Source organism: Paroedura picta, chromosome 10 (assembly GCF_049243985.1).
Source record: "Paroedura picta isolate Pp20150507F chromosome 10, Ppicta_v3.0, whole genome shotgun sequence".
Taxonomy (NCBI): domain Eukaryota; kingdom Metazoa; phylum Chordata; class Lepidosauria; order Squamata; family Gekkonidae; genus Paroedura; species Paroedura picta.
Window position 1 is genome coordinate 62864178 of NC_135378.1, and position 14238 is coordinate 62878415.

The 14238-nt window shown below is 41.1% G+C and overlaps 1 protein-coding gene across 4 annotated transcripts in view; it reads left to right on the forward strand.

The window, feature by feature from the left end:
* Positions 1-14238, forward strand: part of PRDM5 (PR/SET domain 5) — a 97915-nt gene that overhangs the window by 18430 nt on the left and 65247 nt on the right. For all 4 annotated transcript variants that reach the window (XM_077300426.1, XM_077300424.1, XM_077300425.1 and 1 more), the window contains 4 exons: positions 7226-7421; positions 8625-8799; positions 9549-9641; positions 9905-10026. In XM_077300426.1, coding sequence (XP_077156541.1) covers positions 7226-7421; positions 8625-8799; positions 9549-9641; positions 9905-10026 — 586 coding nt within the window. The remainder of the gene's footprint in view (positions 1-7225; positions 7422-8624; positions 8800-9548; positions 9642-9904; positions 10027-14238) is intronic.

Below are 14238 nucleotides of genomic sequence, written 5' to 3' on the forward strand. Positions count from 1 at the left end.
GATCTCATGTAAAGTCGGATAGGTGGGAAATATCCCTATCAGCAGACTAGGAATGAGTAAAAAGTGCTGTATGAGTGATATTGGGCCAAAAAGGTTACAGAGACCACAGCTCTGCTGTTCCTGTGAAGACCTCAGAACTGGGGAAAGGAAATGCACAGAGATGACTCGCCTAGGCATTACTCCCTCACTTCTTCCTTCATTGGGCAGTGGGAAGCACGGGAATATTGTGGTTCTCCAACTAGAATGAAAGGAGCAAGGTGATTTCTTCTCGTCTGGGCATCAGGCTCAGCTTGATAGGCAGACAAATGTGTCCTCGCAGGTTGTTCTAATCAATCCCCCCACTTTATTTATTTCTTGTTTAGACTTATTGCCCACCACTCACAAATTGGCTTGTGGCGGGTTACAACTGTCCGTATTAAAAGCCCCATTAAAAGCCCCATTAAAACAATTCCAGACATCCATCCATGTACAATAAACAGACTCCTAAAAACTTTGAAAAACCATGACAGTCTGCAACCCACTAACCCCCCCCCCCCAAAAAAAAAAATCTAGTGCAGGAATGGGCCCTGGTGACACATCAGAGCTGTGCATTTTTTTGCAGACTTCCTTACCTGATCATAGATCTTACATTTGAATTACCTGGATGGCCCAGGCTAGCCCGGTCTTTTCAGATCCTGGAAGCTAAATCGGTGGGATCTTATGGTTCAGAGTATCAGACTAGTATCTGGGAGACCTGGGTTTGAATCCCTGCTTGCTGGGTAACCTTGGACCAAACATACTCTCTGAGTCTAAACTAGACTTGTGCACCAGGGGCCTGATCTGGACTGATTCGGCTTCAGCGCCTATTAAAGTCGATGGCGCCATTGACTTTAATGGGAAGTCTGGTGTTCCCGCCTTTCCCAGCGCCTTGGGGGGGGGGTTCCAGTTCCAGCCTCCAAACCTCCAGGGTAGCTTTGGGAGGCTCTTCTCTAACCCCCTACGAATTTCACAAAAATTAGACCAGGGGTTCAGAAAAAGGGAGAATCCGTCCCTTTAGATAGAATGAAGTGGATGGATGGACCAGTTTGGGCAGCCTTTGGAGAGAAAGGCAGGTTACAAATGAATTAAACAAAGAAATAAATATGCAGTCAGCCCTGGGTAGTGTTTGGATGGCGACCATCAAAGAAGTCTAGAGTCGCTAGATCCTACCCAGAGTCAACTGCAAGCTATCTCTGAATGTCTCTTGTCTGGAAAACCCTACCAGGGGTTGCCATAAATCAGCTGTGACTTGACCGCCCTTTCCACCACGACCACCACCACAATGCCAGCTCCTTGTCACACTCCTAGTGTTCAACGATATCATCTTGTTTGGCCATCCTTGCAATGCCATTGTGTGCTAGGTGGATATAATGAAGATGTTTGCATGAAAGTTATTGCTCATCATCAAAAATTAACCACAGTTGTGCCAGTGTTCTTGTATTGATTGAAAATTGCAGATATCAGAATTGCACACTGTTTGTGTATCAGCGCAAACAGACAGCTAGGAGGATTAATCAAGTTATTTATGTATTAATCAAATTATTTGGCTGTGTTTGAAAGAGGGGGACTTGTTGGTATACTCAACCTTAAGAACAGGAGTAGATAGCCTTTTGAGCCCTAAAAGTCACCTACTTGGTGATGATGATCATACTTGGCAAGTTATATTGGGACAAAGCCAAACCTTAATGCTGTTGCCAGAAACTCTGGGGCTCACCTTAGATCTGGCTTGCAGCTTCAGCATGCATGGATGAGATGATAGACTTAACCTGTATCTGTTGCCTCCTCTCATACCAAATGCACTTCCCTTCTTTGGACAGAAAATTGGCTCCTACATAGTGGGCAACATCGTCTTGGGAGCCACTTTTTACCATGTGATCTGGCACTTGCTTCTGTGTACCTTGGTCCTTAACCTACATTTATAGCTGCAAGTTTCTTACCATCTTTATAGACTTGACCAAGACTTGAGAACCATTCTTTGAGATTATTTTCAAGTTCATCACTGATTCTGCAGGTGTGTCAGAGTGCAGCTTCTGTTGCTATTCCTTGCATTCAACAAGTTATCTTTAAATTCAGTGGCATCGAGAATGACAGGTTGTTTTAGAACAAAATTAAAATTTTGTGCCTTGACAAGTATATTCGTTCTGAGAGCATTTTTGTTAATTGTTACGGAGAGGCAATTTTGTTATCTGCACACTGGAAAACTGTTTTTCACATTTGTATCATTAACTCTAGTTAGTTTTCATTAAAATCAATTACATCCCCATGAAAGCACTCAAGCAAAGAAAACTGTCCAATAATACTTTATATGGATTATCTGTACAAGACCCAAAAGAATCATAATCTTAATAATGTGATTGAATAATTGCATGCCACTGATTACAGGATAATGTGCCTGCATATTTGAGTGCTACGGAGACCTAATTAACTAACTAGCCACATGGCAGTTTGATTATGCTCCTACATTGTAGTTTTACATGTAATGTTCAAAAAATCTTAATGTAGAATGTTAAGAGAAAACAGATTTTAATTTTATTTGGTTTATTTACCATGTTTTGCAATGGGCAATGGCTTACTTTAGGATCCTGGTAGACTCAAAATTATGCAGTTACATTCAGAATCAAAATATATGTCAGAAAAACTATCTTTGTGGATGGGAGGCAATTTTGGTGTGTCTGAGGGATTGAAGATGAACCAATTGTAACAGTAATGCATGCTGTCAAGTCAGAGGAGAGCCAATGGGTACAAAACAGCTGTACCAAACCTCCCATTTAGTTGAACCGATTGTGTATATGGTTTAAGTTGGGGTAGCTGTCAGTTGCAAGTCCTATCTTCTTGTGGAGTTTAGACCCCTTATATGCAGAATGTCAGCATTATGGATGTTTTAAAAATCACAATCAGAATGTTATCAGAGAAAGGTTCTGACTCTCTGCTAAGTGACAAACCCTGGGTAGGATCAATTTCACCCATTTCCTTTCCCTATTACAGTCCTCATCCCATGCTTCCCAGCACAATAAAAAGACTCCTCTTTTTTTGTTGAGAATTCTACAATTCCTCTACAACAGCCTGTCTCAACTTTCTTACCTTTGAGAAACCCCTGAAACGTTCTTTAAATTTCAAGAAACCCCAGAAGTGGCACAATCATTCAAACTATGGTTGGGAAGCACAGCTGTGTATATGCCCACCTGGGTCTCCTCTTTCCTTCCACCCCTCCAGAGGCAGTCAACTGCAAGCTGTCTCTGAATGTCTCTTAGCCATCATTAGCCATTTTGGGAGGGGAGGGTCAGGTCACTATGTCCATATTTGGTCATATCACACGATAAATGCTTAACAATTTTATAAAAATCTATTTAAAAAAACTATGAACTCCCTCTCACTAGAGAAATTCTTCAAAGGCTATGAAGAAACCCTGGTTGGGAAAGCCTGCTCTATAAGCTAGCATGGTGTAGTGGTAAAGAGCAGCAACTTCTGCTCTGGTGAGCCAGGTTTGATTACCCACTCCTCCACTTGTAGCCAGCTGGGTGACCTTGGGCTCATCACAGTCCTGATAGTGTTGTTTGACGGAGCAATCCTGTCAGAGCTCTCCCAGCCTCATTTACCTCACAGGATATCTGCTGTGGGGAGAGGAAGGGAAGGCACTTGTAATGAAACTCCTCTAAGCAGTGAAAAGTGGGGTATAAAAACCAACTCTTCTTCTTCTATATATGCAAGACAGTTTTTGTCTGTAAATAATTTTTATTGTAAGCCTATCTACTATTTTTGCCGTTTGCACAGTATATTGCTGTTTGTAGTCTCTTCAACTGTGTAATCCCTATGTATATTCCTTTTTTTAGCAGTCAGAAATCTGCTGGATCTAACCTTTTATGAACAACTTTCGAAACAAGAAAAATGTCTGACCAAAATTGAAATACTGCCAAAATGAAGGTCTAGGTGTAAGCTCTTGTACAACATACCTTGCAGTCCTAGGGAGACTTCCACTCTTCTAAGTGAATTGAAATCAGTGAAGGCTGAGTAGTGCAATATTGCCATTCTGTCATTTATTTGCAAATTCTCACCAGTGTGCCATGCAGCCAAAAGCAAAAACTTCCTATCAATCAACATGTGCAATTCACAGCTCATCTCAGTGTTTATAGCCTAGAGTTGGAAATGTTAACAGTGTTTTCCCTGTATTGATGTCAAATAGTTTTCGGTTGCCAAGGAATTGCTTTTTTGAACAACCAAAAATTCTGGTTTTGTACTTATCTGTTTGCCAATTGTGTGTGTTTATACTTAAAAAAACACACCTTGTGTCTGGCAGTGACTACTGTATGGTGAAGGACCCTTGGTTGTTAATGTCAAAACTCTTTATAAACAGAATCACAGCCAAATCTTTACAGTCAAACACTCTGTTCATTAACCACCAGACATTCTGGTGGTCTGGACAAGCTCAGCAAACTAGAATAATGAAATGGCAAAGGTTAATGGGAAAGGAGGTATTTACTGTGATGCAGTAGAGTGGTTTAAAGTCATACTTAACAAATGTAATAATGGAAGATTAGTATTTGAGAATCAGTCAACACTACAATAAATATGGTGCAACTGGTCTGTCTCTCAGCTGAAAAGACTGAGGGGAATTGTGGTAGGCAGGGAGAGAGCAGCAAACCATGAGGAAACCAAAGACAAATGGGGCTCATAGAGCTTGATATATTTACATATTATAAAGCTATTTGGCAAAGGTTTTTTCATTAGATTCTTAATTTGGGCATTGTATACATCGTTGAATGAGCTGGAGATTTCAGATATTTCATTTTTGAATATTTATTGTTCTAGTCTGGTGAGAATACCATAGCTAACCAACTTTTTTTCTGAAACAAATTGCCAACTTTTTTTCTGAAACAAATTGCCTACTTAGACAAGCTGTTCTCAACATTTTTACTGTTGGGAAACCCCTAAAACATTGTTCAGGCTTTGAGAAACCCCAGGAGTGGTGCAATCATGCAGAATATAGTTGGGAAGCATAGCTGTGTACATGCCCACCCTGGGCCCCTCCCCTCCCCACAGCTGTGTTCTGCCGCCCCCCCCCCCCCGCTCGATCTTGAGATCCAGTGTGGTTAAAGAGCAGCAAACTGTAATCTCAAGAACTGGGTTTGATTCCTGACTCCTCCTCCATATGCAGCCAGCTGGGTTGCCAACTTCCAGGTGGGGGCCTGGAAGCCTTTAGGAAGATGAAAGAAAGACATGATAAAAGAGAGAGAAAGAGACAGAGAAAGAAAGAGGGGAGGAAGAAAGGCATCGTTCTCATGGTGAAGACAGCTGCTTTGGAGAGGCACTGACCCTCCTGTCCCCTCCCCATACAACACTACTGTCCCCACCCTCCCATCAAAACTCATATCTTTCAAAGCCCGAAGTATAGGCAAATTTCATTTGATCTGGATGTTAGTCCATGTTCATAAGGATGAACAAGTTGTTGATGATGATAGTATACTAATAAGTTTCAAGATGAGTTTAAAAAAGAGAGCAAAGCATCATCTGCATATAGTAGTCCTCATATTTTGAAAACCTAATAATCTTCCTATGCTTATGAGAAAAATGGGAATCTAACTGTTTGGAATCAAGGTTGCCTAGATTCTCAGGGAGAAAAAAAAAACAGTGAATAGTGTCAATGCAAGACAAACACTATTTCTAAAAAATAATGCCCAGTGTTTATCTTGTAAAAAATAAAAATTTGTGTAATCCTGAAACCAACAGCGAGGCTCCCTCCATAAGCACAAATTGAACATAAGCTCCATAAGCACAATTGAACAAGCTAGAGTATTTTGTGCATCTGGTCCTAGAAAACAAAAAGGCAGGGTTTTTTTTAATAACTGGAAACAGATTGGAAAATGTAAGTGCCATGTAATTTGATTTAGTTCATTTTTAGGTTTTAGTAAATTAAAATATCCGGGAACATACAACTTTATCATAAGAGAAAACAGTCATGTGGGCTAGATATTATGATAGTTTAGGGAACTTTGCTGAGAAATACCAGATTGGAACCAACCTGCTTTCCCATAATGATACAAAGAGGCTGGAGTCCTCTTTGATCCCTATCTTAAGCTATCCTATGGGTCATGAGGCCAGAAGTTGCAAAAATCATGTGAGCAAGATTCAGTGAAAAAGCCAGCTGGATCCAACCCGCCATCTTAAAAAAATAGCTAATTAGCTTTTTTCTCCTTTTTCATTATTAATGCAAGTGAAAAATCCTATCCAGTCCTTGAAGACTGTGGCTTATGTCAAATACACTGAATTAAATACAGATCCCCCCCCCCTTGTTATGGAACAAAATTATTTAATGCACTCATATATATTTATACATGTAAAATATACCATTGCTGTCTGTTTAAGTAAATCTTTGCAGTACTGCAAATTAAAAACCATTATCTTGTCCTTGTGTCATGAAGCCTGTCAAAAATATGTGCCTATGTATACGATAAGCAAGGTTCAAGTAACAGTACTGGATGTTAATCAGATAAGCATGACAGTTGATAGCAGGGCTTGGCAGTCTTCACTAGGATAATGCAGTATTCCTTTTGTAACACCCAAAGCACTTGGTGGGTATCATGGTCTCTTCCCTAGACTGCATTACCATGTGAATTATGACTTATACACCTGAAAGAAGAGCTTTGCTCTCAGAGAAGGGAGAAACAAAGTTTTTGTAGCTTCAATAAAATGGTTTTGGTTCACAGACCAATAGTAAGTCCCAGAGCATTCTGACATAGCTAGTTGCTATGCTATGTTAGCCAGTATCCTAACTTAGTAGAACAAAGACATTCCAAACCAGAACAGTTCTAAGAGAATGAAAACATAGCAACTCCTGTGGAATCCATACTGACATACAGAGAGACATTTGAATAACTCCTCATACCAACCACTTAAGACTTAAGGTGATGGTGTCTCTGGTGGTGTCACGTGTCCCTGACAGTGCCCTGTTCCTTTCCACAAAAACAGAACAAGGGAAGGAATAAAGGCACAGTGCTTCAGTGTACGCAGGAGTGGGGCCTGCCTCCTTGTAACTGCCACATTTCTGCCTCCCCACAGATGAAGGTTGACATCCCTTCCTGGAGATACAGTTTATATGCCAAGCACAGATCAGCTTGATCATGGAGGCTTTCCTGCTAGCTCTGGATGTTTTGGAAATAGAGTTCCATTTTGTTCTAAAATTGCTGTCTAATCTCTTTATTTTCTGCACCAGGAAGGAGAAAACATTTTCTATCTAGCTGTTGAGGATATTGAAACAGACACAGAACTGCTGATTGGTTACCTTGACAGTGATATGGAAGAATTGGAAGAAGAAGAGGAAGAGGTGATTGTTCACCCGGAAGAAGATGACAGCAGCAGCAACAACAATAGCAGCCAGAATAAGGAGCTACAACCAAGCTGTGAAAAAGGTAAAGACAAGTAATGGAAGTGAGTTATATGTCTCTATGTAAAACATAGAGCCTCTTGTGGCACAGAGTGGTAAGGCAGCAGACATGCAGTCTGTAAGCTCTGCCCATGAGGCTGGGAGTTCAGTCCCAGCAGCCGGCTCAAGGTTGACTCAGCCTTCCATCCTTCCGAGGTCGGTAAAATGAGTACCCAGCTTGCTGTGGGGTAAACGGTAATGACTGGGAAAGGCACTGGCAAACCACCACAGTCTAAGGGATCACCACCCTGTCTACACCCCTCAGAGAGCCATACGTTCCACTACTACCAACTGCCTAGTCCCTGGCCCCAGGGAAGCTCACTTGACCTCAACCAGGGCCAGAGCTTTCTCCATCCTGTCCCCCACCTGTAGAATGAGCTCCCAGAGGAGATCAGAGCTTTAGCAGAGCTTAAACAGTTCTGTAGGGCCTGCAAAAGGAGCTCTTCCACCTGGCTTTTGGTTCAGGTTGACCTCAATTTAGTCACTTCCCATTGGCCCCTGAGCCCCTCTCTCATGAAAGCCATCAAGGACATGTCCATCCTATCAGTATGTTACAGTTAAAATTGGATGTTCTCACCATGTTTGTTCCATTATATTACTGTTCTCCTGTTATGACTGTTTTGCTGTTGCTCAGTTTATCATGTTATTTGTACTGTTTTTTCTCAAGTTTCATGTAAACTGCCCTGAGCCACAGGGGAAGGCATTATTATAAATATAAACAATAAATAAATAAATACATAAATAAAATGGTTACACAAAAATTAACACTCTGGTTGTTGTTGTTTTTTTCTATCCCTGTTCATAAAATCATACTCAACATATTATTTATTTATTCATTCGTTTGTTTGTTTGTTTATCTATTTATAGTATGCATTAGATTCTTCTTCATACCCGGATTAAGTAGTACTCATGTTCAATGCATGTACAGCAAAACATGAGATTTTAACCCCTGGCTTACTTGTGAAGTGCACTAAAATCATACATATATGTAGAGGCAATGCCCATACATTCACTGTGACATACAAACAGGGCTTCTGTTTTCAGCCATCAAATTAAGCGGTTAGAGTGCGTGATTATAATCAGAAAGACCTAGATTCATGTTGCATATTTTGTAAAAATTATGTACTTTCAGAGGATGCTTTCATGAGGCAATATTTCAATTCTTTCTTAAATTTTTATTGCCATATAGATTTTGTTAATTGTAAAGAGGACCATGCATGTCCCAACTGTGAATCCAGTTTTGCCAGCCAGGAAATCCTAGCTGAACACCTTCAAACATTGCACCAAAAACCCAGTGAGGAAAAGGAATTCAAATGCAGGAACTGTGGGAAGAAGTTCCCAGTTAAGCAAGCTTTGCAGAGACAGTAAGTAAATATCATCACAACCAGTAAAGTGACTCAAGTCATATAAGAATTATGAATTATGCTGAGTTCAATGGGTGTACTGTAAAGCATTCAGAAGGACTGCAAATTTTATATTTCACTGTATTGTACTATTACTAGAATGTCATTACATGAGGTGGAACTGTTTTCTAGCAGTGCTAGAAGTATATGATGAATTCCAACAAAGAGAAACTTTAGGAAGTTAAAAAAACACGAAATCTTTTTTTCCTTCAAGAATGGAAATTGGTTGGACTCTCTGCCCAGCTGTGCAAGCAAATCGCACATGTGCTTAGGAGGGGAGGCAGAAATAATTTCATGTTCTGTCTGATTCCAGGATCCTTTGTGATTTTTCCATGGAATGGCAGAGTGTAGCTCCCAGACTCTGTTTTGCACAGTGTTTTATAGCAGCCTTAGACAAGAAAGAGCTTCTTTAATTAAAAAAGTACATTCTGAATTCATCAACTAGATTTGAGTCCAGTTAGAGACCAACAAGAATTATGGAGTATAAGCTTTTGAGAGTCAAAACTCCCACCCTTTGTCTGATTTTCGAAACTTTGTATCCCCCAAATCTTGTTCATCTCTAAGGCGCTCCAGATCTAGCTGTTCTACTGCAGATCAACGGGGCTACCCTCTGAAACTATCTGAATGCATCCGTGGTTGTGAGAGAACAGCCAACTCCTGTAATCCAAATGGATAATGTTTGTCTATTTTCTTCTGTCTTTTGCCAAAAGTGTCCTTCAGTGCACAGAAAATGTCGACCCGGGTGAACGTCTGAGAAGTTTTCAGTGTTCCGTTTGCAGTACACCCTTCAGCTCAGAATCGAGGTTCCAAGTCAGAATTATTGGACTGCTCTCATCCCACTGCTGGCCTCCTTTGCATGCTTGCTTGCTTTCAAGTTTTATTTTCAGTGGTGACCCTTCAGTGTGCAAGATGAGAAACGCTTTTCTTTCTACCCGCTGTAAGCTATGCATGAAGCAACCCCAGAAGCGACCCAGAAGCATGTGTTAAGTGCACTCAGAATGCCAGCCGAGTAGCTGCTGTTTACTAGCTATGTATTATTTTCCCTTCTCCAACCGTTCGACATCAGCTATGAGCAGCACAAAGAAGCATGCCGAGGGGATGCCAGGTTCGTATGCAAGGCTGATAGCTGTGGAAAGAGGTTCAGGAGTAAGGATGCCCTGAAGAAGCACAAGGAAAATGTTCACACCGGTAAGGGGAATGATGAAGTTCTTGTTGGTTGGGGGCAGCTTTCCAGTGGTCACTTTCTTGGACAACTCCAAAGCTGTTGATGTATCGGTGGCTATCAGACACGAATGTTAAAGTAGAAGCAACATTTACCAGTGCAGTGACAAGCACCATCGGTTGAAGTCAGTGGGCTTAGGAGGTAGCTCTGTGTACATGACCCTTCTGCATTCAGTTAGTGCACAGAGAGGGAGGGGGAGCATCAGCATGTTTCCATAACTCCCCTCACCTCTGTGCATTATCTGGCCCAACAGCATCGTGCTTATGTGTAGAGGGAGCATCTCTCACCCTGTGCTCAGGAGTGTTGGAAAGTGGTGTCTCTGATAATGGGGCGGAAGTGTATGTGAGCTCCTCCCCTCTGTGCGTACACATGGTGTATACATGGTCTGAGCATATGCATTGGTGATTGCACCAAAGCAGGGTAAGCTTGCTGAGGCCGCCCTTCCTCTTTGCTTTTTGACTGAACCCCCATAGGGGCTGTGTACTTAGGGTGGCATTGCATGGTGCATCCGGGTACTCTTTCATGGGAACCAAACAACAGGCAAGTGCCCTGCTTGTGAAATTCTCACTATGAAGTCCTGCTTGTGAAATTATCAGAGGCATCCAGTAACACTCTTGAAGTTGTTTGGCCACTTCAGTTCCAACAAAGCAATTATTGGGTTTCACAATGCACTATTCCTGTATTATCAGTATCCATTCAGAGGTTGCTGGGGGGAGGGGGGGAGCCAACATCTTTCTGATTCAGTGGTAAGTTGCAAATCCGGAATTGGACCTTTCTCACAATGCACATGTTTCATGCTCTCATTTGCCTAGAGTTGCTGTCGGATTCTGCCTAAAGATTTTTTATGTAAATAGGAATTTTGAGAGAAGCAGCATAGAATTTTAATAAGGGGAGCATAATTCTTTTCCAGTTGTTTATGCTGTATCCTTGAGACTTTTTAAACTTACAAAGATGCACATTTTAAACAATTCTGTGGCTGATTCTTTGGAAGCATTTTAAGGCACAATTCAGAAGTATTACACTGGCAGAACATCACAGTGCGACACTTAGTGAGATGTTTGGAAGCATCTTTTGGTCTTTGTTAACTGCATTCAAGAGAAAATAAAATTCTGTACATTCAGCTTTTGCTGTGTTGCCTAATTTATTTTGTATGAAAATGAAATGCATACTTGCAAATGCTCAAAAGCTAAATAAACGAAGTAATTTGGTTCTAGTTAGAGAGCAGCCAGAGCAGGGACTGATGGTGAAAGATCAGTAGGGCTCTGTTAGTTCATTTTCAGAATCTGTTGATTCTCATCTGTGGAATCGTGACTCAAACAGTTCTCCAGATTAGAGTCTGCTTAACCACTATACTACGCTAAGTTGGCTCTTGAGCGTCATCAACAAAGCCTTGACTAAGTAACCGTGTGTTACATAATCTGAGACCTACAGAGAGCTGCTGAATTATTAGTATTGGAGGTTTGTGTTCCTGTGGACTTTGCTTCCTTGGAGGAGATCAGCCATTATTAACCAGGATTCTTATTCTGTATCACACTTTCTAGTGAGACAAATAGGATTCCTTCAGCCTCTAGGACTGGTGCAATTGTGAAGGCGGAATGCTCACAACTTGTGGGATTCTTGAAGAAGTCAAATGTGCTGTCAAGGAAATATTAATGGAGTCAAGGGGTAGCAAAATGCCTTTGTTCTCCTTAGGAATTACTGGAAAAGGTGCAGTCCAGGCACTTCCTGAGATGGCTGCAGAGATTATTTTTGTTCTCAAGGGTGCCACTTCTGATTCAGAAGTGTCTAGGTTCTGGGCCATGACTCTTTGGGTTCAAAATGTTTTGCATGTACAGGCCATCTGGTGTGGAAGGTTTTTTCCTTTTTCATCTGCACTTCCTGCTTTGCAATATTTTTTCCCTTTCAAATGATATGTAAATGTTTCAGTCTATGTTAGGCAAGATGTCACATGGGCCTTTGGTTATAGACAAATAAATAGGATTGTAGCCAGTCCTTCTCTGTAAGGAAACAGATTAATAGACTAGCAAGGGGAACTTAAAACCATGGTAAATAATAGACAACCTTATTAAATTCTCTGTCACGTTTTAAACCAACTGAGAAAAAGGAAGAAAAATACATCTGTTAGATGACCTTTAGTGGCTGCCTAATTTTACATGACAGATCCATTTTTTTTATTGGAGACATTGTTTTTTTTAATCCAGTAATGAAAATGTTAATAGAGTTCTGTTTCTTTCTGGAGATTTGGCAGGACAGAACAGAACAATGCAGCTTTAACTTGCACTGAAGAAATTGTAGTTGAAGCAGTGACTAAAATACAGCAAAAATTGTTTTTTTTAAGATTTATTATTGATGCTCCATTTGCAAAAGGGGTGAATGGAAATATGTCATAGATCCGTTTGAGACCCCTGAAATGTAGTTTGATTTTGGTTTCAATTTCTAAGGACCACTCATTAATTCGGAGGGCTGTGAAATACAAGCCTTTCAGAAGCCTAATGTAGGGGCAGGAGTTTGGTTCTACAGACTTCTGTATCTAGAGCAGGGGTAGTCAAACTGCGGCCCTCCAGATGTCCATGGACTACAATTCCCATGAGCCCCTGCCAGTGAATGCTGGCAGGGGCTCATGGGAATTGTAGTCCATGGACATCTGGAGGGCCGCAGTTTGACTACCCCTGATCTAGAGGGTTCCCTTCCCTCTGTATGGCTGCTGCTGCCGCTTCCATTCTCTCCTTATTCTATTCGCTGCTTTACCATGCCCATTGTCAGGCAGCCAGTGTAGCAGAGTAGAGTGGTTTCAACCTTGGGTATGGAGTTCGAATCCTTGCTCTGCTTTGAAGCTTGATGGGTCACCCTCGGCCAGTCACGCTCTCTCAGCCTACCCTACCCCACAGGATTCTCGGGGGGGGGGTAAGATGAGGAAGAGAGCTACAGATGCTCACTGAGTTCCTTAAGGAAGGGTGGCAACAGTGTATTAAATAGATCATTGTTATTTGGGATTTCACATCCATTGTTTCCATTGTTAAAAATAGTCCCAGCAGCACAAATGTACAGTCTATGAATCTGTTCTACAAGCTGTTCGGAGCTTTTGATTAGAAAACCCGGCTGATCCATTTGTTACTCAAAACTGCATGCAAAGTACTGCTAAAAATCTGCTTTGCATACCTGTTGTACCAGAAAATAATTGATATAAGACATGGCATAGTTTTATAACACAGTTGTTCAAATACCTTGATATACGTTTGGGTGAGTTTCTTCCCTGTTCATGATGCTTGTATCCTTTTGTCCTGTTTAAAATGGCTCGAGATTAAGGATTCATGAACTGGGACAGCAAGATTTGATCCAGTAGCACATCAGTACTGCCAGGGGATAAGCTTTTGAGAGTCAGAACTCCCTATCAGTCAGATAGCTGATGAAAGTAACTTTACTCTTAAAATTTATTCTCTGGAAATCTTGTTTCTCTCTAAAGTAGATATATAAACAGATATAAACATGCCCACTGCACAGTACTATCAGAATGGAGCGCTGGGTGCAGAGATCCAGTGCAGTGCAAGGTTAACCTGTTGGCCTAGGTTTGGAAGACTTTGGTCCAGATTCCTATAAATGCCCTTGTGATCTGTTATGGACCAGTCACATGCACAAATGCACAATTGTCTCTATTTTTCTGCCAAACCAACTGAAACATGTTGTTGTAAGGATAAATGAAGAAAAACAGTGTGGTGTATACTTTCCTGAGTTACTTAAAAGAATAGGCAAGATCCAAACATAAAAAATAACATAAGGTATTTGACTGCACTTCTCACAGAAGGCTGCCGAGCGAAAGTAATACAATCTGCTGGGCAGTGGATTTATGCCTTGTTGTTTCTTAACAAATAGAATTTCCTAGAAAACAATCAGTTAATAAAGAAATAAGAAGCATATTTCACAGTGGATGCATCTAATTGTCTGTGGTAAACCCTGTATTGTCTGTGCCAATGGGGCCATTTTGTGGGGTCATTTTTCCCCCTCAAACGATTTTTTGGCCTACATTCCACTGGCAGTATCTTAAGCAAGGCCCCCACAGAGCTTTCTTGTAACTTAATACCTCAGAGGTGGGGTAAATTCTGGTGCCTGTCAAAAGGCCTGTGAAAAATGGCACGGGCAGTAAAACATTTGGCTTCTTTTTCTTTGTACTTCTTCATTAA